This window comes from Photinus pyralis, unplaced genomic scaffold (assembly GCF_008802855.1).
Source record: "Photinus pyralis isolate 1611_PpyrPB1 unplaced genomic scaffold, Ppyr1.3 Ppyr1.4_LG2, whole genome shotgun sequence".
NCBI classification, from domain to species: Eukaryota; Metazoa; Arthropoda; class Insecta; order Coleoptera; family Lampyridae; genus Photinus; species Photinus pyralis.
Window position 1 is genome coordinate 19,601,476 of NW_022170403.1, and position 13,789 is coordinate 19,615,264.

Sequence of the window (13,789 nt, forward strand, 5' to 3'; positions counted from 1 at the left end):
ACTTATGCCTCAGGTATGAAAGAGAAGGGAGTATGAATGAAGGTGAAAAATCAAGTTAAAAGCCGTAAAAAAAAGCACTGAATTTGGCCACTCTTCCACCTACATCAGACGCTGCAAGACAACATTTTTTTAGTGTATTGTCAGATTCAACAATGGTTATCTTCTAAAATTTCTCCTGAATCCTGCGGTTGGCAAAAACAAGATATTTTAATGTCTATAAAAATGAAGCAAGACGCTGCTCCCCTTGGAATTTTAAATATGATCTTTTGTAACTGCAAACCTGGTTGTAAAAAGGCTTGCGGCTGTAGAAAAGCTGGGCTACCTTGTTCCCCTGCATGTGGTCACTGTCAAACAGGAAATTGTACTAATTTAGAAAAAAACAACGTAGATATTGACGAAGATGAAGATAATGATGACTTCGACGATCAAACAACTATAAATTGTGATAATCAAGACACTCAAGGTTCACATTTTCAGGATAACTTCAGTGAAGATGAAAATGATATTGAGTTATATTTGAGCTCGGAAGACGAATGATATTGATTGATTTCGATATTATTAATAAATAAAAACTCTACGTTTCTACGTGTCATTGTTTATTTACTATCTTAAAATTAAAAACTTGAAAATTGATGATGTTTAAACATACTCTTATGAAAATTTGGTATATTTCAAAAACTAATGAAGATATCAGAAAACTTTTTAGACAAATTTTGTAGGTAAATGCATTGGCTATAATTTTTGATTTGAACATTTTCCTGTATTTTCATTATTTAAACAATTAAAGTGAAAAAACAAATAACAACATTTTCGACCAAAGTTCTTCCGGAAAATTGCTTACCTAAATTGGTAAAGATTTTCTCATATTAAGCACAATCCTTTTAACTACCTAAATTTGGATTTCCAAAAGGTTTTTACTTTTTGCTGCATTTCACGGATATTTTGTGTACTTTGACCAGGCTAAAAGTCTAAAGTCACTAAAATCTAAATATTCTGTAGTATTCAGTATTCACTATTCAGTGAGTGATCAGTGTTGGCAGTCAACGATTTGGCTATTCGGCATAGATCGTCAATTCGCTACATTGGATGCCCAAAATAACAAATAGGTATCAGGTACAGTACTGCTACTGAGGTGAGGTACCTGCGTCCTGCCTTTCACGAAATGACGAAAATAAGAATGTTATATTTTTTAACAGGAATTTTTTTGCCCATAACCTTTGATTGAGACGTCTAATCGAAAAAGTACGAATCGTTTTGGATTCTACGCACCCAAATTTATAAAAAAAAGTTTTTTCTCGAGAAATTTTGGTGCAGCCGATTTTTGGTAAAAAAGGAAGGTAATAACTGCCTTTTTTTTTGCCCAGAAAAAAAAATTGTCTCAGATCGACCGGAAAATATTTTCTTATAGAATGTGGCATGTAGAATCCATAATTTCAAACAGTTCCAAGATCGGACTACTAGATCAAAAGTTACAGCCGTTTGAATTTTTTGTCGAAATTGGTTTTTTTGCCCATAAATATACCTATTATTCAAAGTTTTCGTTGACTAATTAAAGCAAAAGCAATAAAGGGGCCTGTCAGCAGTAAGAAATAAAATACCGTTCTAATCTAATCTTTTTCGCCTGTACAATAATAAATAGATAAATGACTACCAGCATCAGCAACCTGCAACCCAATTTCTATTTCTTACCCCCCCTCCCCCTTCTAGTACGCACTGGGTGACTGTATGTGCCACGAACTCCCCCCCCCCCCCCCCGAATAAATTTCTACGTACGCCACTGTATATCGAAGATTCTTTACAGAACAAAATTGTAATTGGAAAGTGTTAAGAAAAACTCATTGATCTCTATTGCTTCAGGTTTAAATGAAGAACGTGTTCTTTCTATAGGAAACAACAAACAAATTGTACGTTTAATGTAACAATAATTAAAGATTAAATGCAATGTAAGACAAATCTTACACACCACTTAACCTACACGAAACTAATATACTCCCACCCACATCCAAACTTACATACATCACAAATAACATACAAACATGGAACCAAAAGCCTTTACATGGACGATTTCCACAAGAGGTTAGCCAGGATTGTGTTGATTCTATAGCAACGCACAGTTGGTTGTCTGAATGTGATGTCTTCCCGGAGACTGAGGGTTTCATGTTAGCAATACAAGACCAGGTCATTAACACACGTAACTATAAAAAACACATACATAAAGACAAAACAGTGACAAACGATTCTTGTCGACTCTGTTCACAAACATCAGAAACAATCCAACATATAATATCGGCATGCACACGACTTGCACAAACTGAATACAAACATCGACACGATCAGGTAGCTAAAATCATACATCAAAAATTAGCACTTAAACACAATCTCACAACAGATAAGACACCATACTACAAATACACGCCACAGATCATACTTGAAAACAACACACACAAATTATATTGGGACAGGACACTACTCACAGACAAAACTATCCACAATAATAGACCAGATATTACACTTATAGATAAAACACAAAAATCCATTTGTATTATAGACATTGCCATACCCAACACTAACAACTTAACTAAAACACATGCAGAAAAACACCGTAAATACACCGTTATAGCTATCGAGCTTAAGACGCAATGGAGAATGAAATCTACTGTTATAGTTCCCATTATTCTTAGTGCTACCGGAGTTATACCAAAGACAATACACCACAATTTACAACTATTAGGTTTAGACAAAAACACATACAAACATTTACAAAAAGCAGTCATTATCAACACATGCCATATTGTTCGTAAATTTCTAAACATAACACAAGATACTACATACACAAATGATCCACAACGTATACATGTAAACAACAGTACTCGCTCACAACACGGTACACAACATACTGTAATATCTCCACCTCTAACCCAAACAAACACACAAATACAACTTACCGAACAAACAAGTACAACAAATGATACAACATATACTACAATCAGAGATTCACCTCTGAAGCAAACCACATTATCACGACCCATTAGTATTCAACCCAAACGCAAAAACCTAAACAGCACTTTAGACTCACAACATGAGACACAACATACTGTAATATCTCCACCCTTAACTCAATCAACCACACAAACACAACTCCCTGAACAAACAAACGCAATAAATACAAGTAACGCAACATGCACTACAAAGACAGGTCCACCCAATAAAGTTACACGCCCTAGCACAGTTAAAAAACATAATACTCCTTCTTCTCAGAAACAAACGACTCGTATTCAACCGAAGCGCAAAAATCTAAACAGCACTACTAGCTCACAAAATACTGTAATATCTCCACCAAAAACCCAAGCAACCTCACAAATACAACCTCAAGAACAAAGAAACACCATAAATACAAGTAAGGCAACATGCACCACAAAGACAGGTCCACCCAATAAAATTACATGTCCTAGCACAGTTAAAAAACACAAAACTCCTTCTTCACAGAAACACACCACGTTATCACAACCCACTCGTATTCAACTCAAACGCAAAGCCAAAGAAACACTTACACAATAAACTCCATCAAAGATCATACTACACTAGATAGACAGCGCTGTATAAATTTTAGACTCTCATAATTTGTCCCGCCACATAAGTCGACTGCGTCCTCCAGCGGCTATGTTTTTATGAGAATAGTACAAACTACCTGGCGGGGTAAGAAGACTCGCGAAATGGCAAAGCACAGTTAACAAAGGGCTATTGTATGGGATATCGGTGTCATTCTTAAGCGCAACCTTGTGTGGGTGTTAATAGATGTTTTATCTGGTTACCTTACTGTAAATTAAAATTCCGAATATTCACATCTTATTTTAAATTAAATTTTTTATCGTAACACAACGAAGTTGAGGTAAAGCTTATGTGCTCGTGTTTCTGTCTGTCCGTCCGTCCGTTCCATCGAGATCTCGGCCCCTGGGCCACCTAGAGACTTCGGGTTTTCGCTAATTGATAGCCGTTATGGTCTATATTTGCCCATTTCGATCAGTTTCATATTTTCCATATTTTGCGCAGACTGCGCAATGCCAACTTTCATATTTATGGAGATATTTCTTTGAAATTATAACCACAGACGCTTCTAGTTCCGACTCACTTTAGCTGGATACAATTTTATTATGTAGGAGGCTAAGCGGGATATCTCGTTTATCCCAATCATAAAATGCTTAATTACAACAAATCTAAGTATCGTAGATACGTGAAACTAAAAGTTTTCAGAAATTATGCTAAGAAAAAAGACGCTTTTGCAATTATTAATTTAATCCGAAAATCTGGAAAATGTATTGGTTAGCGCTGGTTAAAAAAAAGCAAAAGGAATATTGTGTACAACCTTTCAAATTATTTCTTTCATTGTAACGTCCTGTCTGTAATAGAAACTACCTTGTCTTGAATGACGCCCACGTACAAATGTAATTTTATCCCAATGATAGTGAGGAGTGTTCAGTAGGTCATGTTTATGTGTCTCGTGTTTAGACAATAATCACTCTTTGTATTTATGATATGATTCGAACTCGTACGAAGACGGCTTCGGATGAATCAGTTACGTTCTTAACTTTGAAAGCCCCCTATAAATATTTTTATGGAACTACTTAAACGCGAAACAACTCTTGCATATACGCTGGCTATCTAGTGTAGTATCACAGACAAAATACTACAGACGGCTCATGAGATATACGAAATGCTTGCGCTGAACAGAAATCCGTCTGCTAGCGCTACTACCGTAAAATGTTCAAATGCTTAGCTCGTAAATGCACTTTTTTCATCGTAAACGAATGGTTGGAAACTGTACTGTAATACATTTGAGAAGGCATGTGTAATATAAAATGATTTAAAGAAAAGAATATCATATTTCCGTCAAAACACTTTATCTGTAGGTCAGGATATCCCATGTAAGGTGCATACCTATTATAATTACGAAAGTTAGGATATTCGCAAATAAATTTTCTCGTTATTTTTTTACGGATACGGATTACAACGGACTGTTTTGCATTGTGTAACCATTTATTGTGGGATGCCGAATATGAACTTTGAATTAAGGTTTAAAGGGAATCGCATTACTTAACCGTTAAGGAATATAAAAAAAGACACTTTAAGCTTAACACTTGAACAGTTCAGACACATTTTCTGTTTATAAAGACGTATTTTTGTGTTTTAATTTTTTTAAATAGTCTATCGTAATTACAATTATTATTGTTTTAAATACCTAGATACTTTTGTGTTAATTATAAAAATGGCCAAAGCAGGAAATGTTTGTCAGTACTTTCAATGTGGTGTTTCAAAACGAGTGGAACCCAATCTTAAAATGTATGGATTTCCTTTTAAGGATGAAAACCTGTGCCGCGTTTGGATTAATAATGCTGGTTAGTCATTCTTGTTTCATTGATAGTATTTGATCATTTATTGTAAATCATACATAATATGAACTATTACCAATTAATGCTGCCATGAAGTTGGCCGTTAAAAATTGAGCTTTGCTGGTTTGAGATACCTACATTAAATTTAGAAGAGGGTACTTATATTAATCGCCGGAGGTTTTCCGAAATCATTTCGGTACACTATGATGAAGTTGACCGGCTGTGATTTTCTGGAATCGGATTTTCCAGAAACGGGAGAGATACCATGAATCATCCAAACAAGTTTTGCTACACTGAATTCTGAAGAAGGTAATTCATTTATCTTTGGGGATTTATGCAGAATTTGTTTGGTGCTCTCAGCTCTCATCAAGTTGACATTATACATTTTCGAATCGCCAATTTTTGGCGACCAGCTTCACGGTGGCCCAGTTATATACAATCATCAAATAAATCTTCCCTATAGATAAAAAAGCACGTCTTTACAGGGGCTACACATCTGATTCCACTGTCACCGAATTCATTAAAAAATAAAAAAATCTGTGAAAAACATTTCCGATTGGAAGACTTCACAAAATCTTCCAATGAAAGGCTCATTAAAGGCACAGTGCCTATGAAATACGATTTTGACACCGAACATTTCGAGGAACATTTACATGTGAATAAACCATTGAAAGTTTACACCAGAAAGAAAGAATTTCCACACGAATTGCTAAGATCGCCCTCACCACAACCTAGTACATCCTTTGACACAATGGAAACGCTAAATATCAGCCCAGATACATCGGTGTGGTTAAACTCACTATCTTCCCTTCCCTCTCCACCGGAAAAAAACGCGAAAAGAAAGCTGCAGTTTAAAAATGATACTCCAAAAGAGAAGAAACTTCGACTTTGCCTGTCGAATCAACGAAAACTTCTCTCAAGAAAAAGAGCAGACATGTCTCGCCTAAAGAAATCTTTGAAAAAGAAGAATGCGACTTTAAGTGCCCTGTCTTCAAATTCAGCAGAATACAGCTATAGTCTATTAAAAAAAGATCCGAAAACCTTTGTCGACATGAATTTATTTCACAAAAATAATACTTCCTGGAATAAAAATGAAAAGGAATTTGCTATATGGTTGTACTACAGCTCACCATCAACTTATCGAGGATTTTTGCAAAAAGGTAAATTTATTCGAATGATGTCGACTATCTATGGAATTTTATTTTGCAGGTTTTAAATTACCTTCTCTAGCCACAATAAAGCGTTGGATAGGTGCTTCGGTATTTAAGCCGGGTTTTACAAAGCAGTTTTTTCATCAGCTGCAATTAAAGGCACAAACATTCGACAGTATTGAGAAAAAATGTGTTTTGTGTCTAGATGAAATGTCCATCATGAGTATCATTGAATATTCAAAATCATTAGACTGCATAGAAGGATATGAAGATCTTGGGTTACCATTCGGCAGGAGGAATAAAAGAGCAAAAAAAGCAATGGTATTTATGCTTAGAGGGCTACACTCGAAATGGAAGTTGCCAATTGCATATTTTTTGTCGCATACAGGTCCTAACTCCAAAGAATTGACAACACTAATTCAAGACGCCATCATAAAAATTAAGAGCTGCGGCTTGCAATTAAAGGCAATAATATGCGATCAGGAAACCACAAATGTGTCCACCTTTAAGCAACTTTTGGTATCAAAAGAGAAACCATACTTTTTTTTTGAAGGACAGCAAATCTATGTAGTGTATGACGTGCCTCATCTCATTAAAAGTCTTCGAAATAATTTATTAAATGGTGATTACATTATAAACGATAAAAGGGTGTCATTTAGCGATATTGTACAAACTTATGAAATTGATAAAAACAGTGGTAGTGCTAGGGCTTTGGTAAAAATAACCGACGCTCACATAAATCCAAACGCTTTCCAACGCATGAACTGTAAGTTAGCTTTGCAAATCTTTAGCAATAGCATGTCAGGGGCGATAAGAACGTGCATTGATACGGGTCAGCTTACCAGCAGTTCCGCTGAAAATACTGCGGAGTTTCTATTGCTAATTAATAAAACTTTTGAACAGCAGGGTTCCATACAGTAAGAATCCCTACAATTCGGCACTTTCCAAGGAAAACACATTAGCATGGAATACTCTCAACACAGCCAAACAAGTCCTCTGTGCGTTACATAAAATTGATAGGAAGGGTAAGGTTTCGAAACCTCCCTCTATAGATGGTCTTATTTTGACAATAAATTCGATTATTAGTATCTTTAATGAAGAAGATACAACTTTTTTGCTCACGTCTCGATTAAATCAAGACGTATTGGAAAACCTTTTCTCCTGTATCAGACAAAGAGGTGGTTTTAACAGAAATCCCTCCAGTAGAGTCTTCAGAACCAGTTTACGAATAATTACGTTGACACGTCTTATGCAGCCTCCAGAAACGTCAAATTGTGAGCAGGACCAGGATGAGATGTTATTTCCGAAACTAGTTGAAAAAGGGGAAGTAGATGATTTAGGAAGTGCAAACTGTGCATCCGTAAAATATGAAAGGTCCTCTTCGTCATCTTCAATATCCTCCAGTTGCAGTACTTCTTCTACCCCAAAAGAAGTGACATTAGAGGACTGTGCAACAGTGTATTTTGCAGGTTACTTAGCAAAAAAATGTATTGATAAATACAAGTGTAATGGTTGTGGACAACTGTTGATATCACAAGATCAGTTAAATGAGAAGAACCAATTACTCATTGTGAAAAAAATGTATGATAACAAATTAGTGACATCAGTAGGTTTAAGATCACCAAGTGCGGTATTAGTAGACATAGTTGAACATAGCTTAAAAATAATTTCTAAGTGTTTAAGATTTAAACCGGAGCGAAGTGGATTAGGGTTGTATATATATTCACGTATTTCTAAGTTAATTAGTGTACAGTTCCCAGAGTTCAGTTTAGAAGTCGGCGAATGTAGTGCTCATAGGCAGTATCTGTTGCAATTATTGATTCGGACAAAAATTTTCAAATGGTGTAAATGGCAATCTACACAGCACGTCAAAGAAACAGCGCATGCTAAACTTCGCATTCTTAAAAATCAATAAGCTATAATTTCTTCTAATACTAAAAATTATCAAAAAGTTGACGTACATATGCCTTAAGCTACGTTCAGATAGGACGCTATTGCGCGATGAGGTACTTTTAGATGCGATGCGATTAATCTCAAGCAAATATCCTTGCATTTTCTAACAAGTTGCCATGCGATGCAATTAATCGCAAGAATTTCTTGTACCATATTCCATATTTACGAAAGTAGTCGCAGGTTAGTCTCCACTCTCCGTTCTATGTACATTACAATAACGAAACTTATATAATAGACGGCACATACTACCGGCGGAAAGTTCTCTATAAAATATATATAGAATCCAAATTAAGGTTGATTCTCACTATACATAACGTTTCCATACCATATCCTTTCCATAACCATTCCGTAAATTATTATATCTAGGAAATTGACCTTTAAGTGATATGTGCGTAAGACATTTAGCGGCGCGCTAATACACACTCTCCTTTCCGTTCACATATGGAAGGCGAATGTGTATTAGCGCGCGACTTAATGTCTTACGCACATATCACTTAAAGGTCAATTTCGTACCCTATAATAATTTACGGAATGGTTATGGAATGGATATGGTATGGAAACGTTATGTATAGTGAGAATCAACCTTTAACCGTATAAAAACGTAAATTGGTAAATACATCAATATGAAAGGAACGGTATTTTGTGAATTTTATCACCTTTTTGTGAAATTGATATCGGTTGTTGTAAAATAAGTCTATTTTCAAATGACTTTGGACCACATTTAATTACCTATATTGAGAATCAAATAAACAAATATAGAAAACGAGCTCCTGGGTATGGCTGTAGCATGTGCAAAACCAAATTTTAAAACTGGCGTTAAATTTGCTTTTATTCCAAGTGTCCCTGTATCAAATTTCATTAAAATACCTTCATAAATAAAAAAGTTTGCAATTCAGTTTATAAATGGTTGAGATGCGAAAAGGGCATTGTGAATGTTGATCGATTAGGCTCAATTTTTGGAATTGCGTTTTATATGGCTAAATCTATACGCATATTGAATTTCATACAATTCCGTTCATAACTCACGGAGATGTCAAATGGCCTCCCTTATTTTTTGGGCTACATTGCCAATTCACGAACTCCGATCCACAAACTTGATAAAGAATCCATCTACTAAATTTTATCGTAATCGGCCCATTCGTTACCGAAATATCGTGCTAACGGACGGACAGACACCGCAAAATTATAAACTCGCTAGGGCTCGTTAATAAAGCCACTGTCTACTTCGCTTGCAATGAGTGGTGATCAATCAAACTTGCTTGAATTTCAGACCATCGCCCAAAGTAGCATCGCATCGCATAAAATAGTTGTCTTAATAAACGTTTGGAGGTTTGAATTCATCGCATCGCACAGCATTTCATCGCCCATCGCGCGATAGCCAGCTATCTGAACGTATATTAAAACGATCGTACGCCAGTATGGATTTTTTGAAATAACAAGCATTTACCGTACTTATTTTTCAAAACCTTAAATCCATATTAAATAACGATTAGGTAGGTACCTATAGTAAATAATATTATTTCATCCTATACAGATATCAGATATTAACTCATTAAGGACATTAGGAATAACCTACCTAGCTATGTTTAACATTTTTCAATTTTCTACTAGTTACAACCTTTGCAAATGAATAAACAAAGCTACAACTTGTTTGTGAGATTGTCGTACTATAAAGTGGAGTTCACTCACTACAAAGAATAAATGATAAACTTTTATCGCAGACTGTGTAACATTATACCTTTAGGTATTATGTTATATAAATAAAAGATTTTTTCTTCTCTCTTCTGCTTTGCCATTTCGTAGGAACGTTGCAGAAATCTTTCTAACAAAGAATGAACTTTAATTTTAATGTTTGGGTTTGAAACTGTACTAGAAAGTTAATTTGGATTTAACACACTTGGCGGTGAAATCCAAATTTCGCGCAGCATATTTTTACATGGCGTGATATATCTGGATTATTTTAATCTGTGGTAGTATGATCTTTGACTCCATTTAATAAAATTACAGGAATTATTATAATGATCTTTTTTGTTTGTTTTGTTTTGTCCTGATAGCGTTGGCTATTGTGCCCATCAATAGCTATGTTGGTAAGTATGAATTACATACTATCTCTAGATTTCCAATGTGAGTGTGTGAATTTTTATTTTATTTATTTATGTATTTTATTTTTTTTATTTTTTAGGACCCTACATAACTTCACCAGACACAGACACAGACACTAATCGTTACTTGATTTTAATCCCTGCGATTAGTTAACCAGGCTAGACCTGAGTTCTCACAAGATACACCGACCATAATAATAATAATAATATTGCCTTTATTAAAAAAACAAGAAAAATAAACAACAGATAAAGTTAGTACAAGGCGAAGTTCAGATTAGCAGCAAAATAATGCCATCTGTTCTTACACTTAACCTTGCTATTTGAATTCCGATCGGTGAAAAAGACGAAAATTACATTATAAAAGAAGTATAGAATATAAGAAAAAAAGAAAAAAAAAGAGATAAATATAAATTGCATCAATTTAGGTGTACTATAATCTTACCGGTATAAATATGTGAAAATTTAGAAATGGAGAAATGGAGCACTTACTTAAACTGTATTTGTTTGTACCCTAAGCAGATCTTTATGAATAATGGATTTGAAGGTTTTTAGGGAAAGCGATTTAAGGTTCATGGGTAGTTCATTATACGCATGTGTAATATAATAGGTGTAAGATTTTTTGAACGCTTGTGTTGTATGAATCGGAGGCGTTAACAATCCCTTGAACCTCAAATTAAGATTGTGCACGTCCGTTCGAAAATTAATTTTCTCGTACAAGTAAGTCGGTGTTTTATTTATTATGATACTGTGGAATAAGACTGTGGCATGCAAGAGGCGACGATTTTTCATATTCAACCATCCGAGCTCAACCAATTTATGACTAATACGTTCTCGCCTTCTTATTCCAAATATTAGCCTTAAGCACGAGTTCTGTAGCTTCTGAATTCTGTTTATATTAACCGAACCAAGGCATGGACCATACAGAGAGTCACAGTAGTTGAGCCTGGATAGTACCAAAGTGTTACAAAGAAGTTTCTTATGCTGAGTGCCAAATAGGTGTCGGTTTTGATAAATAAGTTTTAGACTTGCATAACCGCTTCGCAAACACTTTGAAACATGATGATCAAAACGCAAGTCTGAATCCTGAATCCATGGTAAGCCCCAAATTATTCACCCAATCCTCCAACGTCAACGGCCTATTATTTATCGTTATATTTATTCTATCCATAACTTTAAACCTATTTTGACGACTACCGAAAAGTACCATTTTCGATTTATCAGGGTTGCAAAAGGAGGCCGTGCGCTGCCGACACTCCTGACACGCGCTCCAACTCATCGCTCATGGTTACGCACGCTTGGTGCACCTCATGGGGTAAAAAAGAGTAATATATTTGAGTGTCATCAGCGTAAAAATGAGACAAACAAGAATGAAGAACGCCAGGAAATGTCGATATGTATATGGTGAATAATATGGGACCCAATACAGACCCCTGCGGAACACCGCTCTTCACAAGTAACGATTGTGAAATATTACCGCCTACGGAAACTATTTGTGTCCTATTACAAAGGTAATTAGCAATTAAGCTTACAGCTGTAGGACGAAGACCAATATACTTTAACATAGATTGAAGTAAACCATGGTTGATCGTATCAAATGCCTTCGAAAAGTCCAACAACACCAATACCGTTACTTTACCCTTGTCTGTTGCGCGCATAATATCATCCACTATGTTTAATAACGCCGTATTACAACTGTGTCCGTCTTTGAAGCCGGATTGATTTTTTGGTATGATGTTATTGGACTTTGGATGCATTTTGCACACAGATGACTTTTTCAACAACCTTGGATAAGGCTGGCAATATACTAATTGGCCGTAAATCTTTATGGCTGGTGGGGGTGGCTGTTTTTGCTAAAGGTGTTACCCGTGCCTGCTTCCAGCACATAGGAAAGACCGAATGTGAAATACAGTAATTCACTAAATGCGTTATGACTGTCAGCAAGTACGGCACACATAATCTTATAACACTGATATTAGTACCATCCACCCCACTCGCTTTGGATTAATGGCGCTCAGGGCCAGCAGACAAATGCCACACACAAGCGATCGACTGAAGAAATTAATTAACACATACAGGGTGATTCAACATTACTGCAGTTGCTGATACCAAATAAAACGTCCCGTTGACATAATTTACAGTAGTTCAGTCCATTCCACCATATGGCGTTGTTTTCTATTGTGATTCCCGGACTCTCCCTTGACAATTCTGCAAGGACGTGATTCCACTGTTGATGTGGTGCCAGTTTATTGATTTCTATCACCCGATTGGATACGAATGTATTCCATCTGATGACTTTGATCCATGCTAATGGTATACTGCTGTCGCTCAAAATACAATGGCACTCTCAACATTTAGTGTTACCTGCTGCTCTCTGTGCCAGTCTTGCCAATAATGGCACCGCGCATAATTCTAACTTGGGTACAGTTGCTTTTCTCTTGACCGGTGCCACCTCATTTTGCGGTGAGAATAACGTCAGTTGCCCTTGTTCCGCTCTTGGATAGATTGCTGCCCTATACGCCTTCTCGGATGCGTCGCAGATCCTCCAGAATCAAAACAAAGCCAACCAAGAGATCTTCTGCGTGAAATCTGTAATGTTCTTATTTTTGCACATGATTTGTCTGGATGTGACACCACATCAAGTGTGAACAATCACTTAGATACGGCTGCTCAACACCAAAAACCTCCACCAAAACAAATACCTTCGTTTTACCTCCGTCTGTTCTATTTAACGACTCTTTCCATGTACACCTTCCGCCTCTACTTCTTTATCCAAATTCATCCGTCGTCGAACGAAATGAAACACCTGTGTCTTCTGTTTAGCGATACCTGCTATCTTCAAACTTAATTAGCTTTTTGTAGCGATAAAGAAACTCTTATCGCATTGACCGAAGATCAACTTTAAAATAACACAATGCAATTATTTAGACATGAACCTTATATATAAAACAAACAAAACGATTATTTAAACAAAGTCAAGATCAAATAAATCTGATACAAAAGACATTAAGGTGGCAACAGTAGCAATAAAAAATAGATTCTTTTTTTCTAAATATCTGATTTACTTATGTTTAATAATAGCGTGAAAGAGAAAACTTTATTTAAAACTATATTAGCAATTTTCGTCCAAATTTAATCTCGGCGGGACAAAAAGTGACACTTCAGTCCTTGTCATAATGGAGTGAAGTTGTCACTTTAG

At 35.8% G+C, this 13,789-nt stretch overlaps 1 protein-coding gene across 1 annotated transcript; it reads left to right on the top strand.

The window, feature by feature from the left end:
* The first annotated feature begins 4,928 nt into the window (after positions 1 to 4,928).
* Positions 4,929 to 7,459, top strand: LOC116163867. Its single transcript, XM_031477996.1, has 3 exons — positions 4,929 to 5,393; positions 5,873 to 6,547; positions 6,597 to 7,459. Exons 1-3 carry the CDS (start codon positions 5,264 to 5,266, stop codon positions 7,457 to 7,459), a joined length of 1,668 nt encoding a protein of 555 aa, XP_031333856.1. The 5' UTR covers positions 4,929 to 5,263.
* Positions 7,460 to 13,789: the final 6,330 nt, after the last annotated feature.

What these genes read in the sequence shown, in the direction of transcription:
- LOC116163867 (XM_031477996.1), top strand. Translation starts at nt 5,264, where the DNA reads ATGGCCAAAGCAGGAAATGTTTGTCAGTACTTTCAATGTGGTGTTTCA. An exon ending in CGTTTGGATTAATAATGCTG is followed by an intron (nt 5,394 to 5,872) that starts GTTAGTCATTCT and finishes ACGTCTTTACAG; the next exon opens with GGGCTACACATCTGATTCCA. An exon ending in TCGAGGATTTTTGCAAAAAG is followed by an intron (nt 6,548 to 6,596) that starts GTAAATTTATTC and finishes TTTATTTTGCAG; the next exon opens with GTTTTAAATTACCTTCTCTA.